This window comes from Rhinoraja longicauda, chromosome 11 (assembly GCF_053455715.1).
Source record: "Rhinoraja longicauda isolate Sanriku21f chromosome 11, sRhiLon1.1, whole genome shotgun sequence".
NCBI lineage: Eukaryota > Metazoa > Chordata > Chondrichthyes > Rajiformes > Arhynchobatidae > Rhinoraja > Rhinoraja longicauda.
In genome coordinates, this window is record NC_135963.1 from 24,699,853 (window position 1) to 24,725,058 (window position 25,206).

Sequence of the window (25,206 nt, forward strand, 5' to 3'; positions counted from 1 at the left end):
CTCCAACATTCCTTACACTTGCTCAGGAATTCACTTGATCGTAGCAGCCAGTACCTGACCCATGCCTCCTTCCTTCTTCTGAGCAGTGCCTCCACATGTCTTATCATCTAGAGTTCCCTACCCCCGAGTGTCTTGCAATTCAAACCAAGAACATGCGGACATTAAACTCTTGCGGTGTCACTTTTAAAAGCCTCCCACTTCCCAGATGTTCCAAGCCTACAATCTGCTCAAATCAAGTTTTGAAAGCTCCTGTCTAATACCGTCAATCACCTTACCCCAGTTTAGAGCATTAAATCATGGAACAGTTCTGTCCTGTTATTTTAAAGCTAATGAAACTATAGCTGCTGGTCCTAATGTGCTCCTCCACTGCCACCTCAGCAACTTGTCCTACCTCATTTTGCAACAGTAGGCTAAGCTTTGTCCTCTACCTAGTAGGGCCCTCTTCATCTTCGGGGATTTTTATTTTCCTCTGTCAATCCTATTATTCTTGCAACTTTCTACAGTGTCCCTGCATGTTTGGTCCAACAATTCCCATTGACAATTCGGGTACAATTCCAACAAGGTGATCACCCCCTTCTTATTTCTCAGCTCCACACTGAAGGCTTCACTGGTAATCATTATATCTCAAGACTGGGGGTTTTCTTAATCACCTGCCATGTTGTGGTGGTTTCCTTAATCAAAAAATGCAACTCCCCCTCCTCTTTCCATCACCTTTATTTTGCCTGTAGCACCTGTACCCTGGAACATTAAGCTGCCAGTTCTGTCCCTCCCTGATGCATGTCAGTTTGCACACCTTTAGGCTGCTTACCCCCTTCCCCCCTCCCCTCCCCCCCCTTCAGAATATTCTATAGTCACTACGAGACATCACGGACCCTGGCACTATGAAGGCAACACATCAACCTGGAATCTCGTTAGCGGCCACAAAATCTCCTGTCTCCTGGTGGTCACCCAACTACTTTCCACATGCGCCTTCCATGTGACCACCTCACCACAGCTCCTGTGTATGATGCTTTCAGCATCCCTGGTGAGCCTGACTGTATCCAACTCATTCCTTCAGGGTCAGTCAGGAGCTGTAGCTGGACACTCTTCCCTCAAGTGTATCACCAGGGACACTGGAAGACTGCCTGACCTTCCATATCCTGTTAGCAGAGAACATACTGCCTTAACTGCCATCCTAACTGTACGAAGATGAAAGAAGAAAGTTTAAAAAAGTCCTTACCTTATCTTACCTTCACTCTCAGCTGAATGTCTATGACTTTCATCGAAGTACCTCCAGGATTGTCATTCACATGAAACATGAACAATGTTTCTACTAAAGACACTGCCTGACTAGCTGAGTGTTTGCAGCATTTGTTTTACGGCACCTCTTTCCTGTAGTTACCAAAATACCAAACTACGTATTCTGCAAAAAGTACTTTGAAACAGTACTGCATGAAGTGAGTGTTAGCCAAAGATTGTTTTGAATGTCCCAGAATATCAAAAAAGATGTAACTATTAAAATTCTTCTCAGTTTTGCCATGTGATTGAGCAATTCCCCAACTTTGCTTTAGTGGAAAAAGATGGTGCCAGAGCATGGCAAATCTTTGCGTGTTGGTCCCAGAGGACGATTTACTATCATCCAATACAATTGGCACACTCAAATCTATTTTCTGCTTGTAAATCTGCAACACTGAAGTTATATTCTGGAATCTGTTTTTTTTTTTTCCTTCCCTCCCTCCCTACCTGTGTGCTTGTGTTTGGCTTGATTGTATTCGTGTATAGTATTATCCAATTTGATTGGATAGCAGGCAGACAAAAGCCTTTCACTGTACCTCGGTACTTGTGACAGTAATAAATCTAAACCTGTCAAAGCCTTTCAGAACATTATGCCCGTCATCAGAAGTTCTATTGTGGCGGATCAGTGGCATCAATCCTCATATCCAGTGAGTGTGGTCCTGTAGTGGACATGGGTTGGACAAGATCGAAGATAATTTGGCACATCAATCAGTACTATCAATGAATGTGTTTCAATGTTTTAATCATGCAGGTCAACAGAGTTCAATTCAGAATGATTACCTTCATCCACTGCCTGAAACACACATGTTAACAGAAGGCGTATAGAAACATAGAAAAATAGGTGCAGGAGTAGGCCATTCGGCCCTTTGAGCCTGCACTGCCATTCAATACAATCAGGGCTGGTCATCTAAACTCCTGCTTTTTCCCCCATATCCCTTGATTGCTTTAGCCCCAAGAGCTAAATCTAAATCTCTTGAAAATATAATGAATTCTGCTGAATTTGATCCTTCAACAAGAGCTACCTTCTGTTCTCACTCTTGTTGCCACTCCATCTGCCACACATCAGGCACAGCGCAGAAGGGGAAGAGGAAGGAAGGCAAAGAGAGAGCAAGTCCCTGAACCACAAATCAAATAGCAAATGACTCCAGGTGCTGGAAATCTGAAACAGAAATGTAAGAAATACTCAGCAGGTCAGGCAGTGATGGTGAAGTGAAAAACAGAGTTAATGTTCCAAGTCAATGTCACTAATCAGAAGAGAGAAAGGAACTGACCCAAAACATGACTCTTTCTCTCTCCACATGCTGAGTATTTCCATCATTTTCTATTCTGGCCTCAAATCACCACAACCCCATACACACAAAAAACAAGACTAGAACTGGACTTAGCTGGGTTCTTATTCTCATTAGTGTTGAATGAAACGAAGCTATTTTGTAAAGAGCCACCTGATCTTCAAAGATGGGACAAAGAAAATCAGAAAGGTGCGAGACTAGATTTGAAAGAGAGATCAAGATTTATAAGACAAGAGGGAATTAAAGAGTTAGAGATAACCCCAAGGTATACAAGTCAAGTCAAGTCAAGTCAAGTCAAATTTATTTGTCACATACACATACTCGATGTGCAGTGAAATGAAAGTGGCAATGCCTGCGGGTTGTGCACAAAAATAATTACAGTTACAGCATATAAATAAAGTTAATAAGTTACTAAACATAGCACAAAAAGTGTCGACAAAAATTTAGTCTCTGGGGTTATCAAAGTTGACAGTCCTGATGGCCTGTGGGAAGAAGCTCCGTCTCATCCTCTCCGTTTTCACAGCGTGACAGCGGAGGCGTTTGCCTGACCGTAGCATCTGGAACAGTCCGTTACTGGGGTGGCAGGAGTCCCTCATGATCTTGCTTGCTCTGGATCTGCACCTCCTGATGTATAGGTCCTGCAGGGGGACGAGTGTAGTTCCCATGGTGCGTTCTGCCGAACGCACTACTCTCTGCAGGGCCATCCTGTCCTGGGCAGAGCTGTTCCCAAACCAGACTGTAATGTTGCCGGACAGGATGCTCTCTACAGCCCCAGAGTAGAAGCAATGAAGGATCCTCAGAGACACTCTGAATTTCCTCAGTTGTCTAAGGTGGTAAAGGCGCTGCTTAGCCTTACCCACCAGTGCGGCAATGTGCGTTGCCCACGTCAGATCCTCTGCGATGCGGACTCCCAAGTATTTGAAACTGCTCACCCTATCCACAATAGACCCATTTATCTCCAGTGGCGTGTACGTCCTTGGATGTTTAGCCCTTCTGAAGTCCACAATCAGCTCCTTTGTTTTAGTGACATTCAAGAGGAGGCTATTGTCCTGACACCAGAGTGCCAGATCAGCCACCTCCTCCCGGTAGGCCTTCTCATCGTTGTTGGAGATCCGGCCCACCACCACAGTGTCATCAGCAAACTTGATGATAGAGTTTGAGCTGAACCTGGCCCTACAGTCATGTGTGTACAGGGAGTACAGTAGGGGGCTAAGGACGCAGCCCTGGGGGGATTCTATGTTCAGGGTGAGGGAGCTAGATGTGTGTTCCCCCATCCTGACCACTTGGGGCCTGGCAGTGAGAAAGTCCAGGACCCAGGCTCACAGACTTTAAACATTGAACTTAAACATTAAACATTGACTTTAGAGATACAGCACAGAAACAGGCCCTTCAGCCCACCGAGTCTGCACTGACCAGCAATCATCCCTCACACGAACACCATCCTACACACTAGGGACAATTTTACAACTTACTGTAGCTAATTAACCTACAAACCTGTATGTCTTGAGTATGGAAGGAAACCAGAGAAACCCTATGTGGTCACAGGGAGAACGTACAACTCTGTACAGACAGCACCCGTAGTCAGGATCAAACCCAGTTATCTAGTGCTGTAAGGCAGTAACTACAGCTGTGCCACTTTGTTGCACCTTGAGTCTTGATAATTTTTATCAACGTTATTAATAATTAACATTTATTATTTTATTAAATATTTCTAAGATTGTTGGCTATTCAATTTTATTAAAAAATATATACTTAAAACTGCGATGAATCATCGTTAAATTTTCTTAAAGTACAATAAATCACTTTCCCATATTAGCACAACACTTGAGCACATCCATTTTGGTAGGAATCAAGGTTTATTGATCCAGTGTGCACAAAAACATGCCGCCTATCATATATTAGCACTATAGTTTGTAATTGCCCACTAGATTATTAAATCTGAGTATATGCAGGCCATGTCATACTTCCTGGAGACCACAAGCTAGGTCTGAAGAAAATCATTTAGGCAGTCACTTTTGAACAGAACTGGCTAAAAAAGGGTCTCGACCCGAAACGTCACCTATTCCTTCTCTCCAGAGATGCTGCCTGTCTGCTGAGTTACTCCAGCATTGTGTCTATCTTCGGTTTAAACCAGCATCTGCAGTTCCTTCCTACACTGGCTATATAAAATAGATATTTATAAATCTATATTTTTGTCAATTTTTTCATCTTCAACATAAAGAATATTTCATTTCAAAATCATTCCTGGTGCTCAACATCAGGCACCCTCAGGACAAATAAAGCATTAGCAGAAATGGTGAAAAATCCTACTCAACAGGATAGAGGCAAAATCTTGAGACAAGTTTAACACTCCGTTGAAAATATTTCCAGCAACTCAAAAAAAAAGTTTAATTATTTTTAGTTCAGATCAATTTCACTCCTAAACACTTTGGTCTGATTAGTCTATGGCATGGGTCACATACATTTTAAGTGCTTCTATTACAGGCGAATCTCCACTGCCTGATTTAACCAACCTCCTGAAAAATTATCTGCCAAGTACTAGTGTGTACTCAGCTGCTAAATAGCTGTGGGTCATGCCCCAAGCCAGACTCATTAAGTCAAGTGAGGGTATTGTGAATCATCTGCATCTTGCCTTCTGCTGAACTATATAGGTGCAACAAGGAAAGCAGAAAGTTTGAAACTTGCAGCTTACAAGTATAAATCTAAATCTACTTTCTTATTTTCTGACACCTTTGCATTTGGACAACATTTTTCCAAAAGGGAACACATTTAAATGGAAATTAGTGTCTTTCTCCATGTTTTTGAAGTTGCAGCTGATAAGATGTGGGTTAACATAATTGAAATAGCCCAGTAATGTAATCAGTAAAGCTTTATGCGAATTGTAATTTTGCAGAATCTGTAGAGTGCTGAGTGCTGCACCATCATCCACTTCCTTAGATGACAAAAAAAAGTAGGATTTTCTATTTACAACTTGATGCTAATTAACATTATTTAAATGGAAGAAACAAGAAGCAATTTATATAAATTATGTAAAGGAGGAATTAGACGAGTTAAAAGATTCATTTTTTATTCAGAGAAAGAGTCTTAAGAGCCATAAGAAAATAACTGCAGATGCTGGTACAAATCGATTTATTCACAAAATGCTGGAGTAACTCAGCAGGTCAGGCAGCATCTCGGGAGAGAAGGAATGGGTGACGTTTCTGAAGAAGGGTCTCGACCCGAAACATCACCCATTCCTTCTCTCCCGAGATGCTGCCTGACCTGCTGAGTTACTCCAGCATTTTGTGAATAAGTCTTAAGAGCCATGTCATTGCCATTTCTAATCGCCGAGAACGATGATGCTGGAAACAAAGCAGAAAGTGCTAGGATCTCTCAGCAGTTCGGACAAAATGTCTTTGACCCTAAACCTTACACATGTTCTTCTTCCCCTACTCCCCAGATGTTGCCTGACCTACATTTATCCAGTGTTTTGTGTTTTTATTTCAGAAATGAATTTTTTTTAGTTTCTCAGTGAAATTTGCTCATTGTTTGTTACCTTTTTTTCCTTCTCTAGTTTAAAGTAGTTGCTTTACAGCGCCAGAGACCTTGGGTTCGATCCTGATAATGGGTGCTATCTGTACGGAGTTTGTACATTCTCCCTGTGATCACGTGAGTTTTTTCCGGGTGCTCCGGTTTCCTCCCACACTTCAAAGACGTACGTTTTTTAGGTGAATTGTAAATTGTCCCCAATGTGTAGGATAGTACCAGTGCACAGGGATCGCTGGTCAGTGCGAACTCAGTGGGTTGAAGGGCCTGTTTCTGTGCTGTATCTTTAAATTAAACTTGGGAAATCACATGTTACCTAGTGTTGGAGAATCTCCTCAAGTCTGTTAGTGACTGGCTGAATGGAACATCTGGCCTTTTTCTAGACCTGACATTTCCCTACGATCACACTGTCACAGAAGCAAAAAAACCTCAGACACCCAATTACTTAAACAAGTTGCTTAATGTACCTTTGGCTACAGATTACCAAACTGAATTTTAGTAAGCAGAAAGAGCTTGGACAAAGGAGACATATGGTAACATTCTCAAATTCTCATCAAACAGAAAGGATTGAACTTTAATCGTTGTTACTTAATGTAAAACCACAGGTCTACATTGTAGACAGATCTAAAGTCATCCCAGATCTCTTAATTATCTCCCAATTTAAACCACTGGGGTCAAGAGCATTTCACAAGGAACATTTATGTAGATGTTACACGAACTTGCATTTAGAGTTTCACATTTATGACCCTTTGACAAGTTGTCATTTTTAGTTCAGAAAATCCATGAGGTCAAATTTTCAATTAGTCAAGGATATTCTAACCTCTCAAAAATATTCATGTCCTTCAACCTCATGCCAAATATTCCATTTCAGAACTTGAACTAGAAAATTACAGAATGGCTGCAAGAAAATGTGACCATTCAACCCATCGAGTCCGTACAGGATAAGTGCAATGACAGTTTGGCCAGTTCACTCTCATTAACTCTCCCCATAAAATAGCAGATTCATTCCCCTCATATATCCAGATCCCTTTGGAAGGCTACAACCAAATCCACTTTCATTTCGGTTGAACATTCCAGACCTAAACAACTCCCTGCAGAAAAAAACATTTTACCTAGCTCTTTTGTCAAACACTCAGAAGTGCAAGCCAACTCAATTTTTTCTATTGCTCAATTGGTAATTGGAAAGTAATTTATAGACAATAGACAAAAGGTGCAGGAGTAGGCCATTCGGCCCTTCGAGCCAGCACCACCATTCAATGTGATTATGGCTGATAATTCTCAATCAGTACCCCGTTCCTGCCTTCTCCCCATACCTCCTGACACCGCTATCCTTAAGAGCTCTATCTAGCTCGCTCTTGAATGCATTCAGAGAATTGGCCTCCACTGCCTTCTGAGGCAGAGAATTCCACAGATTTACAACTCTGACTGAAAAAGTTTTTCCTCATCTCCGTTCTAAATAGCATACCCCTTATTCTTAAACTGTGGCCCCTGGTTCTGGACTCCCCCAACATTGGGAACATGTTTCCTGCCTCTAACGTGTCCAACCCCTTAGTAATCATATGTTTCGATAAGATCCCCTCTCATCCTAAATTCCAGTGTATACAAGCCTAGTCGCTCCAGTCTTTCAACATATGACAGTCCCGCCATTCCTGGAATTAACCTAGTAAACCTACGCTGCACGCCCTCAATAGCAAGAATATCCTTCCTCAAACTTGGAGACCAAAACAGCACACAGTACTCCAGGTGCGGTCTCACTAGGGCCCTGTACAACTGCAGAAGGACCTCTTTGTTCCTATACTCAACTCCTCTTGTTATAAAGGCCAACATTCCATTGGCTTTCTTCACTGCCTGCTGTACCTGCATGCTTCCTTTCATTGACTGATGCACTAGGACACCCAGATCTCATTGTACGTCCCCTTTTCCTAACTTGACACCATTCAGATAATAATCTGCCTTCCTATTTTTACCACCAAAGTGGATAACCTCACACTTATCCACATTAAACTGCATCTGCCATGCATCCGCCCACTCACACAACCTGTCCAAGTCACCCTGCAACCTCATAGCATCTTCCTCACAGCTCACACTACCACCCAGCTTTGTATCATCTGCAAATGTGCTAATGGTACTTTTAATCCATTCATCCAAGTCATTAATGTATATTGTAAATAGCTGTGGTTCCAGCACCGAGCCTTGCGGTACCCCACTAGTCACTGCCTGCTTCCTGTCTGTCAACCAATTTTCTATTCATGTCAGTACCCTACCCCCAATACCATGCGCTCTAATTTTGTCCACTAATCTCCTATGTGGGACCTTGTCGAAGGCTTTCTGAAAGTCGAGGTACATCGCATCCACCGGCTCTCCCCTGTCAATTGTCCTAGTTACATCCTCAAAAAATTCCAGAAGATTAGTCAAGCATGATTTCCCCTTCGTAAATCCATGCTGACTCGGAATAATCCTGTTACTGCTATCCAAATGCTCCGCAATTTCGTCTTTTATAATTGACTCCAGCATCTTCCCCACCACTGATATCAGACTAACTGGTCTATAATTTGCATTTTCTCTCTCCCTCCTTTCTTAAAAAGTGGGATAACATTAGCTACCCTCCAATCCACAGGAACTGATCCTGAATTTATAGAACATTGGAAAATGATTACCAATGCGTCCACAATTTCTAGAGCCACCTCCTTAAGTACCCTGGGATGCAGACCATCAGGCCCTGGGGATTTATCAGCCTTCAGTCCCATCAGTCTACCCAACATCATTTCCTGCCTAATGTGGATTTCCTTCAGTTCCTCCCTCACCCTAGGATCTCTGGCCATTAGAACATCTGGGAGATTGTTTGTATCTTCCTTAGTGAAGACAGATTCAAAGTACCGGTTCAACTCGTCTGCCATTTCCTTGTTCCCCATAATAAATTCCCCTGCTTCTGTCTTCAAGGGACCCACATTTGCCTTGACTATTTCTTTCCTCTTCACATACCTAAAAAAGCTTTTACTATCCTCCTTTATAGCTTACCCTTGTACCTCATCTTTTCTCCCCGTATTGCCTTTTTTAGTTATCTTCTGTTGCTCTTTAAAAGAGTCCCAATCCTCTGGCTTCCCACTCTTCTTTGCTATGTTATACTTCTTCTCTTTTATTTTTATGCTGTCCTTGACTTCCCTTGTCAGTCACGGGTGCCTCTTACTCCCCTTAGAATCATTCCTCCTTTTTGGGATAAATTGATCCTGCAACTTCTGCATTATTCCCAGGAATACCTGCCATTGCTGTTCCACCGTCTTCCCTGCTAGGGCCTCCTTCCAGTCAAAAGCTGGCCAGCTCCCATCTCATGCCTCTGTAATCCCCTTTGCTATACTGTAATACTGACACTTCCGATTTTCCTCTCAATTTGTAGAGTAAAACTTATCATATTGTGATCACTGCCTCCTAATGGCTCTTTTACCTCGAGTTCCCTTATCAGATCAGGTTCATTACATTACACTAAATCCAGAATTGCCTTCTCCCTGGTAGGCTCCAGTACAAGCTGTTCCAAGAATCCATCTCGGAGGCACTCCACAAACTCTCTTTCCTCGGGTCCATTACCAACCTGATTTTCCCAGTCTACCTGCATGTTGAAATCTCCCATAACCACCCTAGCATTACATTTGCGACATGCCAATTTTAGTTCTTGATTCAACCTATGTCGAGGCTACTGTTTGGGGGCCTGTAGATAACTCCCATTAGGGTCTTTTTACCCTTACAATTCCTCATTTCTATCCATCCTGATTCTACATCTTCTGATTCTATGTCCCCCCTTGCAAGGGAGTGAATATCATTCCTTACCAACAGAGCGACCCCATCCCCTCTGCCCACCTGTTTGTCTTTTCTATACGTTGTGTATCCCTGAATATTCAGTTCCCAGCCCTGGTCCTCTTGTAGCCATGTCTCTGTGATTCCCACATCATACTTGCCAATGTCTAACTGAGCCTCAAGCTCATCCACTTTATTTTTTACACTTTGAGCATTTAAATACAACACTTTAACTTCGGTGTTCACCTCCCCTCTCACAATTGGCCCTGACCTTACTCCCTTCCCATTTATTTGAAAGTTCTTTGCATTTTCTCCTGTATTCGCTTCCCCTTTAACCATCTTCATATTCCCAATTTGTCAACCCCTCCCCCCCACTACGTAGTTTAAAGCCACACGTGTAGCACTAGCAAACCTGCCTGCCAGAATGTTGGTCCCCCTGCTGTTAAGGTGTAACCCGTCCCTTTTGTACAGATCACCCCTACCCCAGAAGAGATCCCAGTGGTCTAGAAAACTAAATCCCTGCTCCCTCCACCAGCCCCTCAGCCATACATTCATATCCCCGATCTCTCTGTTCCTGCACTCACCAGCATGAGGTTCAGGAAGCAATCCAGAGATAACCAACCTCGACATTCTACTTCTCAGTCTTCTTCCTAACTCTCTAAACTCACATTGCAGTATCTCCTTCCTCGTCCTCCCGACGTCGTTCGTGCCCACGTGCACATCTACTTCCGGCTGATCGCCTTCCCTCGCTAGGATGTTCTAAAACCTGTCTGTGATGCCTTGAACCCTGGCACCAGGGAGGCAACAGACCATCCTCAAGTCTCGCCTGCCACCACAGAATCTACTGTCTGTACCTCAGACAATGGAGTCACCCACGACTATGGCTCTTCCTGACTTCGGTCCCCCCCGGTCGAGTCTCCTTGCCTGGATTAGAGCTTCCAACCAGTCCGCCGCCCAGACTGGAAGCGTCTTCTGCTCCGACAGCTCCCAAGAGGGTGTACCTGTTTGCAATAAGCACAGCCACTGGGGTCCCCTGGAGTCCACGTTCACTCCCCCTTGAAACAGTCTCCCACCTTCACTCCACCTGGACCCTTGGCGTGACAGCCTCACAGTAGGTCCTGGCCAGGAAACTTTGGCATTCCCGGATGGCCCCGAGGTCATCCAGTTGCTTTTCCAACTCCACCACACGTCCATTCAGGAGCTGCACCTGGACACAGATGTTGCAGGTGTAGCTCCCAGAAGCTCCAGCGGTGTCCCTACCTTCCCACATCCTGCAGGAAACACACTGCACCAACTTATCTGCCATTACTTTAGTGTCTAAAACAAATCAGACTCAAAAACAAGTGTAACCTCCTCACCTCAGCCTCCTCGCTGAAGACTCGCAGCCAAAGACTCGCACTTTTCTCACAGGGCACTTCCCTCGACAGGGCCACACCCCTTGTGCAAGCCTTGTTTATATCAGTCACTAAATTGCCTAATTGGCCAATTTACCAAACTTCTAATTTAATTGATCAGCCAATCCACGTACTCACTTCTATCCTGCCTTGATGTTTCTTGATGTCAATTTCTTGATGTTTCTTTAATTTCTTAGCATGTTAAAAGGATAATGCTGCCAATAATAGCTAAATGTAAGATTCATGTCTAAAAGGCGTTTAAATTCTTTTGTTAAATATTGAAAGATGTTTGAAGGACTGAATGGAGAACAAGATTATTGCGATTGGCAAGATGGATTGGTATAGTACATAAATGATCTGTTGGGAAACTGGTTACTAACATGGGAGATATATAACATTGCAATATATTGTTTGCTACTGTCCTTAAGACAGGTATCATGAATAACCAAATATTTCCACGTTGTCAAGAACACAGCAAGTAAGATAAAGACTCTCAATAATTCTATGAATTAGGACCAATTGGTTAGCCATGGAAAGAGCTCAGGGACTTGTCCCTTAGGGACAATAGGGGTAATCAATTTGTGCAGTCAGGCAATCCTTCCCATATGGATTCACCTAGAAGGTCATGGAAGATTACAAACTCACGGAGATGCCCATGGATAACCCGAAGCAGGTCATCATTAAGGAGGTGGTGCTTGATGCTGATATACAAGGATTAATAAGCCTCCGGAACCAGGGTGAGATCTATCCCAGGTTGCTATGGGAAGCAAGGGAGAGAGGAGCTGGGACCTTTACAGATTTTTGCAATTTTGTTGGCCACAGACAATGTGCCACACTACTGGAGGATAGTTAAGAAGGGCATCAAGAACAAACCAGGAAATTACTGGCCAATGGTCCAGAGGTCATTGGTAGGGAATCCTGAGATAGGATTTATTTACACTTGGAAAGGCATGGGCTGATCAGGCATAGTCAACATGGTTTTGTGTAAGGATTGTCCCACCTCGTTAATTTGGTTGAGTTTTTGGAGAGGTAACCAATATCACTGACGAAGGTAGATTGACAGCCATTATCCATCTGGATTTTAGTGTAGGATATGACAAGATCCCCATATGGTTGGTCCAGAAGGTCAAGGCACATGGGATCCAAAGGGAGCTGGCTAATTGCATTCAAAAATCAGCTTGCATAAGGTCATGTGATAGGAGCAGAATTAGGTCATTCCGCCCAACAAGTCTACTCTGCCATTCAATCATGGCTGATCTCTATCTCCCCCCATTCTCCTGCCTGTTCCCCATAACCCCTGACACCCGTACTAATCAAGAATCTATCTCTGCCTTAAAAATATCCATTGACAGCCTCCACAGCATTCTGTGACAAAGAATTCCACAGATTCACCACCCTCTGACTAAATAATTCCTCTATTCCTTCCTAAAGGAATGTCCTTTAATTCTGAGGCTATGAGCTCTGGTCCTAGACTCTCCCACTTGTGGAAACACATCCACTCTATCCAAGCTTTTCACTTCGATTTGTTTCAATCAAGTCCCCCCGCATCCTTCTAAACTCAGGCGAGTACAGGCCCAGTGTCGTCACTCATCATATATTAATCCACTCATTCCTGGGATCATTCTTGTAAACATCCTCTGGACCCTCTCCAGAGCCAGCACACCCTTCCTCAGATATGGTTCCCAAAGAGAATTGAGGATAAGAGAATTGTAGTAACTTCTCTGAATCAAAGTTTGTGTTTAGTGGTGCACTGGAGGAATCTATGTCACACCCCTTGTCGCTTGCACTTGTATAAACGATGTGCGTGAATGTAAGAGGTATGAGTGGCAAGTTTGCAGATGTCACTGAAGTTGATGGTATTGTGGATAGCAAGGAAGGTTGTCTTGATCAGGTGGAAAGTTGGGCAGAGTGCTGGCGTATGAAATTTAATCACAAGTGAGAGGTGATACATTTTGGGAAGTCAAATGGGGTAGGGCGCATGCAGTAAACAGTAGGACACGAAGGAATGTTTATGAACAGAAGAATCTTGGGGATCAAGTTCATACTTTAGTGATAAAGCATAGAAAAAGACCCTTCAGCCCATGGCGACCAACGAACACCGACCGGTACAGTAGCTGTATCCTATACATTAGGGATAATTTACAGAAGCCAATTAACTTTCAAACCTGCATGTCTGGAATGTGGAAGGAAACCAGAGCACCCAAAGAAAATTAACATGGTCACAGAGAGAACGAACAAACTCCGCATAGACAGCATTCAAGGTCAGGATTGAACCAGGTCGTTGGAGCTGTAAGGCAGCATGGCTCACAAACAGAGGAGGGGGAGAGAGAGAGGGAGGGAGGGGGAGAGAGAGAGGGAGGGAGGGACAGAGGGAGAAAATGCCATCAAACGTTCTTTCTCTTGAGTAGGCCATTCAACTCTACCACTGTGCTGGCCACTGTTCACTGAAAGTGGCAATACAGATAGCATGAAGCAGACATATAGAATGTTTGCCTTCGTAGGTTGAATATAGAATATAAAAGTTAAGACATTACACTGCAACCTTACACAACACTGGTCAGACTGCACTTGGGAGCATTGTGTGCAAATCAATATGGTCATTGCATATACAGGAACATGGTTGTACTGGACATCAACCAGAATATTGACTGTATTGGAGGACTAAGTTATGGGGAGAGATTGGATAGGTTGCATAGGTTTTCACTGTGGGATTATGAGACCATAGGGTAGATAAACAAAGTAGTCTTCCTGCAGTAGTGGTATCTCTGGTGCTGTCTGTATGGAGTTTGTATGCTCCTCCTGTGACTGAAGGGTCTCAACGCAAAACGTCACACTTTCCTTCTCTCCCGAGATATTGCCTGACCCGCTGAGTTACTCCTGCATTCTGTGTCTACCCCCTGTGACTATGTAGGTTTCCTCGCACATCCCAAAGATGTAGGCCCATTGGTCTCTGTAAAATTGCTCCTAATGTGTAGGGAGCGGTGAGAATCTGGAAGAACAGAACTAGTGTGAATGGTGATCGATGGTGGGCATGGACTCAATGGACTGAAGGGCTGGTTTTCAAGCAGCAGCTCCCAAAACCCCCCAAAATATTGATGCATGATAGTTTAGCAGCTCAATGTGATTATTTGCATCTACCAACGAAAGTAGTCTCTTCTTCCCTGTCTTATTATCAAACAAGGGGCTATCATACATTATCCCAAACTGATTTTATAGTCAGCTTTTTTAATCTATATCTAATGTATGCCAGGTACTTCTGGAGACAATGCACTAGCAATGGAAATCTTTTTTTCTTGAATGAGTAAATACCATCATTGGGCCTTGCCCATCTTGAATGTGACATTATGGAACATATGGAAATTAAGTATTTAGGCTCATTACAAATGTGATACCATTGACACAGGAGAAACCAAGATTGTCAACTTTGCAAGTCACATATTTTGTAAACAATAATGCTGCACGACATCATATTTCTCAGAGACACTGTGCTGTCCACTATCTTGAGGCCCAAATATCGAAGCAGTGAGGAAAACAGATGAAATTATTTTGCAGGAATGTCATTTCCTTTTGCTGGACGTTTCCTCAAAAGGAATTTTACTTGCGATTCCTCCAAATTTTGTTCAAAGGTATATAAACAGTTTGAAGAAACGAGATTTAAATTATTTAACATGTTTTACTTTCTTTACAGAGAACATCTCCAATTTGCAATGAGGATTAACAATTTGTGCATTTCCACTTCAAAATGGAAATTAACTGTCTGCATAGGTTTTCTCTTACCCAAGTGTCTAAATGGTTCAGCGTGTCCTTAGGATGTTATAGAATCCTATCGATTTATCTCATGAGATTTGCTTGGTGAAACTTCTATAGGAATTGTATTATTTCTTTCAATATAAAGCAGGGCATTATAATCAACTGTGCAAAAGGAGAAATTAGTAGGTGAAATAGGTTTTATTTTTGTTAAAAAGTTAAACCCTTCACACTGATTCTCAACAAAATACATTTTTATTCTGCAAGATAGATGAATAATATGAAGTTATGGCAACTTGACAAAAAGGAGAAAATATCACCAGTTGTGAAGACAGTAGCAGTTACTGTGTGGAGAGTGAAACAGAGTCAATGCTTATAATGCAGAAAATCCCATACATGCTGCGACCTGTTATTGGTGTCACAAAAGACTCAGCTGCAGACGAGGAACAGATTTGCACAATTGATACAGCCTAGTGCAGTATACAGTTATCTGTAAAATATAACATACCAGGAATGGGAGCAAATGCTACTCGATTAGTTGCAATGTACGATGTGACCTTTTCTTGTAAGCTACATAAGTTCATATTAAACTACACCATTTACAGACAGAACAAAGTTGAATTACACAGATACAACAGTCAACATACTCAAGTTACATGCTGGGTTTGTCTGTGAAAAGTGCATGAAATCTATGAGTGTGCAAGAGAGTGAAAACAGATTAAACAAAATAAAAATAGAGAGAGAAAAAAACAGAAAAACAATAAAAAAGAGAAAACAAAGAAAGAGAAAGACAGAAAAACAGCATAAAAATGAGACCGCAAAAATAAAAATAATAAAAATGCCCGTTTTTGACTGCTTGCAACATACCATGTAAGCCTTCTGTCCTGCAGAGAACCAAAACAATCCAATTTATGACAATTAAAATGTTCAAAGAATATAATCATTCAAATGAAGCAAGTGTTATCAGGTAGAACTTCTAAAGTGTTCACAAAAAAAACTTGAAAGCATATTTTGCTGAACCTAGTTTTTCTTGAAATAAAAATGTGCAAATACAATACTGACTAAAAAGGCATAAAAAGTTATCATGGAACACTAACTTAGCAATTGGTGACTATGCCATTGGAACCACAGCATTTCTCCACCATTAGGAGTTCCTACCAGGGCTGAGAATTGTGTGGTCAACTGATTATAAATAATGTGCTTTCTTCACAAGTGTAGGAAACACAATGCTACAAAAGACTAGGTACCAGGAGATGGTAATGCTGGAAAGTATGCAAATTTACTTCCTCTCCCTTCTCAAATAAATCTGTAATTAGGGTTAACAGCTCAAAGTGCAAATTAATTAAATTTGGATAGGTCCAATCCAATGGACATCAATCCTGAGCTCAATACTAGTTTTAAATTCAGTGGTAAATTGGCAACTTGAAAAAACTGCCGTGAATTGTTTTTAAGTCCCGAGGCTGGGAATTCAGAATACCATCTATGGAACAGTACCATATGGCTTTTGTTTTACTAACATTTTGCAATGGTTTGATGCGGTTATTGTGAAGACATTGTTCCCAATTAAACAGAAGTTTTAGCTGTTTTTATGTTGTTTTGTGTACAGTACCAATACTCTATTCAATTCCTAGTTAAGGTTTATCTGCTATACTTGCAGGGTGTCATTTTGGTAGGTTATGCACATATTTGAATTCGATTCACAAATGCCCGATTTGTATGCTACACTCACGCAAACCTGGGAGCAGGGAATAATAGTTGCATATAACATTGTGAAAGTTTCGTTTTACATTTTTTTGTTATAAAATAACCTATTGCGACAAGAATGAAGGCCACTTTCCTTTGTTATCAGAATCAAGTCAAGTCAAGCACAAACTACCACATTATATAGTAAAGCCTGATTTGCTATGCTTTCATCAGCATCTCCTTACTAACAACCTTCTCTATTACCAGTCTGAAATTTTACCTTATTTCCAATACCGTCACCACCTTTGTGGTCCAAGTAGTTATTGTTCAGTCTGGTACAAATCTGTCTAATAGGAACTAAACTATAGCCGCTAAAATTATTTGATGTTGGGCCTTAGCACAGAGCAAAGGGGCAGTGTTCATTTGACCAGTCAAGTTCGTAGAATTGAAAGGGTGAAATATTCCAATGTAACCTAGTGCTCCTAATTCTATTATTCCCTCTTTTTGAATTGAAGATGTCGTCAATGCTCAAAAGTGGTGACACTTTGAAATTCATTTTAAAAATAAACAAAAAGAGAAGGTAAATTAGTCGATGAATTTTGTGTATGGTTTTGAAGTACCTGCAACTCAAAATACAAAGCAATACAATAGCACAAGTTGATCATATTTCCCCCCTTTCAATTCTGGAAAACCAAAAGAGGCAATTTCAAGTAGCATGCAAGGTATTTGTTTAAAATAATATTTTGCTGTAAAATTGAAAACACTTTATAAACCATGTTTTCTGCAGCAATAAACTTCATTTACTCATGGATATTGGTCACTTTAAGAAAAATGTCGATTTGAAAAAGGTGGCTTTTATAATTGTATGGCTCCGCTTCCATGCACCAACCACATTCCTCCTGCCTCCACAAACCATTCAGCAATGACTAAAAAGGTGAAATTTCATCAAGTTAGAACTGCAATCCTAGTAACAAACAATTCTAAGTATTCCAGTTTAAATAGTTTTATTATATGCTTTGATTATTAATTTCAAGAATCCTTGAAAAGATTTTAGTTTGTTCAAAGGGAGCACCAGAATGCAACCGGCAATTAGATGCCAGGGTAAAAAAAATCCCAACTCACGTTCCTTCCCTCTCACCCCCCTCTTCAAAAGCAATAAAGTCCAAAAGAGGTTGGTCTGTCCTTCCATCAAAAACAGGCACAGAAAGATTAGTCTGTGCAGATGGAAAGGACAGATGAGAAAGGGGTAAGTGGCAATGAGAAATTACAACCCTTTAAAAATGTAGATCAAGAAATATTACATATTTTAGCCCTCATACCACGATTGTTTCAAATTTAGTTTTAATTGCTGGTTGCTACACAAGTACATGAAAATTTATTTCAGTAATAAATTGAAACATTCATCTGAAAAATCAGATTAAATATTGTAATTTGAATCTTCATTCAGCACTTCAGAATTTATCTCAATTGAACTGAACACATTGCATCTGTGCTCAGGTCAGTTTACATGTTATTTTGTTGGCATGATCTGTAAAATGGCATTGTAAAATATTCAAGACATTTCTCCTCATTTCCATCACCAACGAACCACCCGACAGCCCGGCTCCCATCAACACCTGCACTTTGGAAAATTTCCTGCTTTCTTCATTCAGTTGTCATTTTCAATCATTGTCTTTGTTCACTGAAAGAGCTGGACAGCCTGGAGAATAATGGCAGCATCAACAAACACCAAGCATAGTTGATGAGATGCACGATTGTTCTCCATTTTAATTTCATTTCCTTCTCACAAGCATCCAGTGGGAATGCTATTCTACTGTGGAGGTGATCCAGAGTGAGGATTTAGCTATGCAGCCATGGAATGCCAACTGCTGCTAATCCATAATCTCAAAGCATAACATTTCACTGCAGAACTGGTGTGGGTTGTATATTATTCCTATTAATGATTATAGCCACAAAGAAAAACTGTATCGCTCTGTACTTCCAAGACACAAGGTATGGCAAGGAGTAAACAAAATTGTACAATGGCAGCCATAACATCAACACAATGAATTAACATTCCTGCAACTTCCCAAAAGGACTTTAATTTTTTTTGATCAACACTTCTTAATAATTTGACCAAATTACCCAGATTTAGTGTTTAAACAAATTTTCTCAGAAAAGAGTAAAATACACGCGTTCACTTTAAAAAAAAATCTGAATATTGGCAGATACACTTTATTTCCAAGTGCATCCCATCTGCCATTTAAACTTCTTTCAGAAGTACTTATCAACAATCATCCACTACCGTTAATGCCATCCCCACCCCCTTCCATGAATCCAAGAAATTTTCAACTCTATTCCAGGGTCCAACTAGCATTACCAGTACGAAAAAAAAATCAAAACAGAAATATGATTGCTCAAGTACCAAAAAAAAAATTTTAGTAAGTGGGCAACACTTAAAGTTACAGATGCACCTTTGATAAATGCTGGATAACCACCAGCTTGTGCACAGTGAAGAGTTAAAATGTACCATTTCTGTTATTACCTGCAGTTAAACAGGGACTCTTGCAAAATAAAATGGCAATGTTTCATTTAGTGCCATTTGCCCTCAAGACCTATGGATGCTCATTCTCTTCAGCTTCACTGTTAATATAAATTGATATATAGTGTATCAGGTTTCTGCCATGACAAGAAAAAACACTACAAATGCAAATCGATTGCATCTGGATGGCTGGAAAAAAGAAAGCCTAACCATTTTATATGTTTTGTATATTGTTAATTATCTGTGAAAAGAATCAGAAATGCAGAGAACTTACCTTGGCTCTCTCAAAATGCTGGGGCAAATTTCAACAATTACATTTTTCATTGAGAGCCTATTGCTTTTCAGACATAACAAAAAGGAACCAAACTATTTCAGCATTGGTGCATAATGTAGCAATGGCTCAGGGATTACAACAGGGAGAAGGAAAAAGTGGAGAGATTATTTACTGTTGTAAAAAAACCAACTGGTGCTGGTTCTCAAAGTTTTGGCAGGAGATAGGAAAAGGCTAAAAAATACTTGTAAATATACGAAACTGCTGATCCAGTTCCTAAAAAAAGTATTTAATGCAAATATTAGTTTCAAGAAAGACAATTATTGCAGAAAATTAGCTGCCATCTTTTTATTCTTTTGGAAAAAGATTTGCAAAATGCTTTTTATTTGAATTGCACATATCTAAACAAAATGCCCTGTGCATCATGGGGCCCGTTTCCTGGACGAGCCATATCTTTTTCAAAATGGCATCTCAGGGAGCATCCTCAGTGAACTCAACAAGTAGTCTCCTGCTTCATTTAAAATTAAACTGTTCACATTCTACAAAGATCTTTATCCAATTCCTCAAAAATTACTGGTGTATATTTCCAGCCACAATGCACAAATCTGATTCCATAAATATGAAAAGCATCTAATTCAGCTTGTGTTTTTTATTGGAATAGTAACTATCCACCAATCTTGTACTTGCACAACCACTCTTTTTTTTTAAAAAACCCTTTAAACAGAATCTTTCTTTGCCATCCAGAAGCATTACAAATTGCACTTTCTATTCTTGAGCTATGAAACAAAAGTATTGTTTCAAGCCTTGCCCACTTCTTTCTTTAGTCTAATTCTATTCACCTTTAAAGTACTTGCCTTCTTACAGCTACGACTTGAAGCTTGCTTTCTGGGTTATGCATGACTAGTCAAAGAAAAAACTGCAAAGTTTAAAGGTTATGTTAATAACATTATGCATTAGTGTTTTTATTCTTTAAAAACACTAACATTTTGGTGCAAATATGTGCGGCTGCAGACATCTGACTGAATATTAAGTGCTAAAACCAACATCAAAAGATGCCTTGGTCTTTACATTTTGGTTATATTTTTTTGTGAAGAGCTCTAGTCACAGAAGCCATAAAATGTTCTTTATTTGTATTTCTTTTTTACTTGTACTCCAGTACATTGAAAAGCGACCCTTTGTGCAACTTTGAATTCAAATTTCACGAGTTTTAACTTTCGTTAGAAGCTCTCCTGAATGCCTTTGGTCTTCTTTCACACCGAGTTCAGCGTCATCCAACGAGTGAAAGAAATCAGATAATCTGGACGAGTCTAGTTCAAGAAGAATATGTTGACTAAACTAAAAATGTAAAGAAGTCTTCTTCATACACTGGGTCTCTTGTAAGAGTTGCACTAGATGTTGCTGAGATTTGAAGTTAAGACTAACAGAGTTCTTCTTGGCTGTTCCATGAAAAAGAGAACATCTGAAAGTTGGAGAATTTTAAACTCGCAAGATGAATAGCCCAGAGCCATCAGCACCAGATTGTTTGGACTAAGGTTTCAGCCCCACACGTATGACACCAAAACAAAAACCAAAAAGAAAGAAAATTAGATACATTTCCAGTTTTTTTGTGTTTCTCTCTGATTGAAATAAAAGCAGAAAACAGAAAGTCACAGTTGGAGTTTAGGTAGCACCAGGTCACCTGAACTCTTGAGTACACCACTGTCCTGATTCACATTCTGTACTCACTGTGCAAAAGCAGCCAAGTACAATGCCCTCAGTATTCTGTAATTTTTCACGGCCAACTCTTGAACATTCATCTGCGCAGAGAGGGCATCTGACTATAAACAGGGTAAGCCAGTCTCACATTCAGAGAGTCATTGTGCTGGACCAGTGAAGTTTGTTGATAATGCAACACCAGGTCTTTAAGAGTGCTGTACAAGTTGTATGGTTCTGCAAATCCATAACCCCTCGGCGTGCTATAAATCACGCAGTGTTTCACTTCTCCATCGGCACTATAAAGGGAAGATGCAACAAGATATCAGCAAGAGAAAATGTGTTGATAGCACATTTTAGTCAAGTAACTTATTCATTCATGTAATTACCTTAAAATGGCTGAAATACATTTCATATATTTTGGCAATTTTTATCTCTCTCTCTCTTTCAGATTATCTTACTCCTCCCTCTACACCACTCACAAAGCATATGAGCAATTTATTGAGAATCCCAATTTTAATTTGTAGACAGAAGACACTCACTGCCTGGCAAGAATTAAAACTAACAATCTCTTTGGTTCAAACACTATGTCTTCCTAATTAATTTCCCGATCGAAAGGTCAATGACAGTTGCTCACAACAAAATCTCAGTTACCTGAAAATACTGAAAAGTCTAATTTAATGCAGAACTTGAATAGTCAGAATCAATTTGAAGATTCACCTTCCAAATCTTTAAAAGGAAATATCCCTTTGATAACATTATATGCAAAATAATAGATTCTGCTTTCTTAATATGTCTTTGTAGATCTAGTTTGGAATTATTCTTGTATGAGTCCGTACCACAAATTAACTACAGCTACTGTTACCACAAAGTATAAATGAAAGATTTCACTTGCATTTCAAAATGTCACTATCATTTCCTTTAACGTACTAGAGTTTTGTTCCCCTATCATCGCAAATACAATGGTAACTTTTTATACTATTGTTTCTTATACATACGGTTTAAATAAAAATGGGCTTTTGAAATTCCAATTTTGACATAACAGTTCTTAGGAATCTGTTACTTTCATCATTTGGCTACATTTTGCAATTACCAAACAGTTTTGCTGAACATTCAAAGGTTTAGGATACAATTTAAATTCATTATTTTGCACAATTATGTCTCTTTCATATGGCTGCTAATTTGGGCAGCTACTGAATTAAGAAAAAATAATCTCTCATATTAAGTTATGCCCACGTGTTATATTGGCAGCTATAAATAGAAGTTTACCATGCAGCTGGTCAAAATGCCACCAAGGTCTTCCAACCAGAAGAAAGACTGCTTTAATTGTTTGTGGCAATAGGATTTTGGAATTTTACTGTGGTTTATTGTGAATGCAGCAGAAAGGCATTCTTTTTCAGCACAATCACCCTTCTGAAGCATATCAAACTGCTCAGTCGGTCCCACAGAGTACTGGTCATGTGCCAGACCTTGCAGACAAAGCCTTCAATATATCCCTCGATTCTTGTTCTGAAGTGCTGGCTTCCCATAGGATGAGCCCTGCCCTCGGTCTGGCCCCAAACTGTGGAAATTGGACGAGTGAAAATAAAATTCCAAAAATGTCTGACAGAAGGTAAAGAGATTTCCAAGAACATCATGGAAAAGAAAGCTGTACCGACACATCCTTGACATTTTTAAGACACCTGTCTTGCATAAGACTCATCTATAGCACACCTCACATAGAAAAATGCTAATACTCTGATACCTCTCCTATGCATTCCCTTGTATCCTTCGACTGATTTCCACATCCCATCATGTCGCATGACACCTCACATCCAATTTGCATTATCTCTTCCACACCAAAACTAATAAGCTTATGCATTTATCATTGTTCCGTGACTGGAATCTTGCTTTCAATGTCCCTCTTTCTCCACTGACAGTTTCAATCAGAAGCAATGTTGCTGTGCTTTTGTTCTTCCTTCAATACCACCAGATCAGCTGTTTTAACAACCAAGAGTGACAATGATTCAAGGAAACATAGGAAGATCATTGGCATGGGATGAAGGGTAGAACAGGACCTCGATAAAGACTGCCAAAGTACGAAAAATTTGCAACACATTTGTAAAAATAAATCAAAAATGAATTTAAATGACAAATTGTAAATTTATAATAAAGTTCTGCACGTTTCCTCCAAGTAGCAGGACAGCCATTCCTGTAGTTTTGATTAATGAAAACATCTGATCCAACATTAGTAATAATTTGGATATGCCAAAATACATCGTTAATAAAAAAAGTCTAAGTTACTTACACCACAGAACAAGCGTAACAGCCTTTTTTACTGCTTTCTCTGATTAGGAAGGCACCATCTGATTTTCCTTGAAGTAAATCTTCAGCTTGTGTTCGATTAATAGCTCCTACAAACCAGGTCTTTTCTTCAAAGTGAGGAAGGTTTTCATCTTCTTCAGTCATGAAATATGTGCTGAGGCGAAATTGTATATAACAAGTTACTTACTGAAACCTGCAGAGTGCATGTCAGTGAGGTTATCAATATTTTTTATTTTGTACCCAAATTTCAATTCGACCTTTTAATTACATAACATTGAAAGAATAGTAATATAGCTTGGGTGTTTCAGTGACTGGGTTTAAAAAAAAAACTTATTGCTGTCACTATCAATAGTCAATAGTCATTTATTTGTCACATACACATAAATGTGCAGTGAAATGAAAAATTACCCGCAGTTCAACAATAAGACCAATAAGAATAATCAATAAAAATGCAATAACACATACAATCATAAACTAACACCAAACAAAAGAAACATCCATCACAGTGAGTCTCCTCCTCACTGTGATGGAAGGCCAGAATGTATTTTTCTCTTCCCTGCCGTCTTCTCCCGCGGTCAGGCTGCTGGAGCTGCCACATCGGGGCGGTCGGGGCTCCCGACATTGAAGCGCCGCGCCGGACGGTGAAAGGTCCGCGGCCTATTAACCAAACCTAAATAGGAACCCTATTTGGAACAATATTGCAGCTTCACACTATTGTCGTATGTTGAAAGGCTGGAGCAATTAGGCTTGTATGCACTGGAATTTAGAAGGATGAGGGGGGATCTTATTGAAACATATAAGATAATTAGGGGATTGGACACATTGGAGGCAGGAAACATGTTCCCAATGTTGGGGGAGTCCAGAACAAGGGGCCACAGTTTAAGAATAAGGGGTAGGCCATTTAGAACGGAGATGAGGAAGAACTTTTTCAGTCAGAGAGTGGTGAAGGTGTGGAATTCTCTGCCTCAGAAGGCAGTGGAGGCCAGTTCGTTGGATGCTTTCAAGAGAGAGCTGGATAGAGCTCTTAAGGATAGCGGAGTGAGGGGGTATGGGGAGAAGGCAGGAACGGGGTACTGATTGAGAGTGATCAGCCATGATCGCATTGAATGGCGGTGCTGGCTCGAAGGGCTGAATGGCCTACTCCTGCACCTATTGTCTATTGTCTATTGTAAACTGGTATAAGTTTAATGGTGTGAAAGTTTTTTCCAAACATTCGAGTAACAAGCCCATTTAAATAGATCAACATGACTGAGACACATAGATTTGGCTCCATTACTTAGAAAGTGAAGAGACAAAACTATCTGTCTACTGGACCTCCGAGGTATTCATGACAACACAACTACTTATTTAAATCATTAGCTTGACATTCAACATTACAAAACCAATGCTTATAATCTGGATAGCATGATTAATTGCACAATTAATGATTTGCCAACAGATAGAAAAGCATGTTTTAAATTATGCTTTGAAAACGTAAAGAGGAGCAGCACCAAATTTGGACTGTTTGAAAATAGATATTGATTCCAAGATTAGTGAAGTTTCCTACAGAACCAACAGTTTTAAAGTATATTTATTCTTCTCCCAACTAAAGGTGCCACACTGGTGCCATGCGGTGCCAGAGACCCAGTTTCAATCCTGACTCGCATCCAAAAGACATGTGGGTTTATAGGTTGATTGGCCTCTACAAGTTGTCCCTAGTGTGAAGATTGTGAAATT

At 40.4% G+C, this 25,206-nt stretch overlaps 1 protein-coding gene across 3 annotated transcripts in view; it reads right to left on the reverse strand.

The window, feature by feature from the left end:
• The window catches only part of pik3r3b (phosphoinositide-3-kinase, regulatory subunit 3b (gamma)), a 515,510-nt gene that overhangs the window by 14,442 nt on the left and 475,862 nt on the right, over positions 1 to 25,206 (reverse strand). For 2 of the 3 annotated variants that reach the window (XM_078408495.1, XM_078408496.1), the window contains 2 exons: positions 23,474 to 23,644; positions 15,202 to 21,485 (listed from right to left, as the gene is read on the reverse strand). In XM_078408495.1, the coding sequence (XP_078264621.1) occupies positions 21,287 to 21,485; positions 23,474 to 23,644 (370 nt within the window). In that variant the 3' untranslated portion in view covers positions 15,202 to 21,286. Of the gene's footprint in view, positions 1 to 15,201; positions 21,486 to 23,473; positions 23,645 to 25,206 lie in introns of those variants that run through there. The other variant, XR_013547854.1, reaches the window with a different exon arrangement.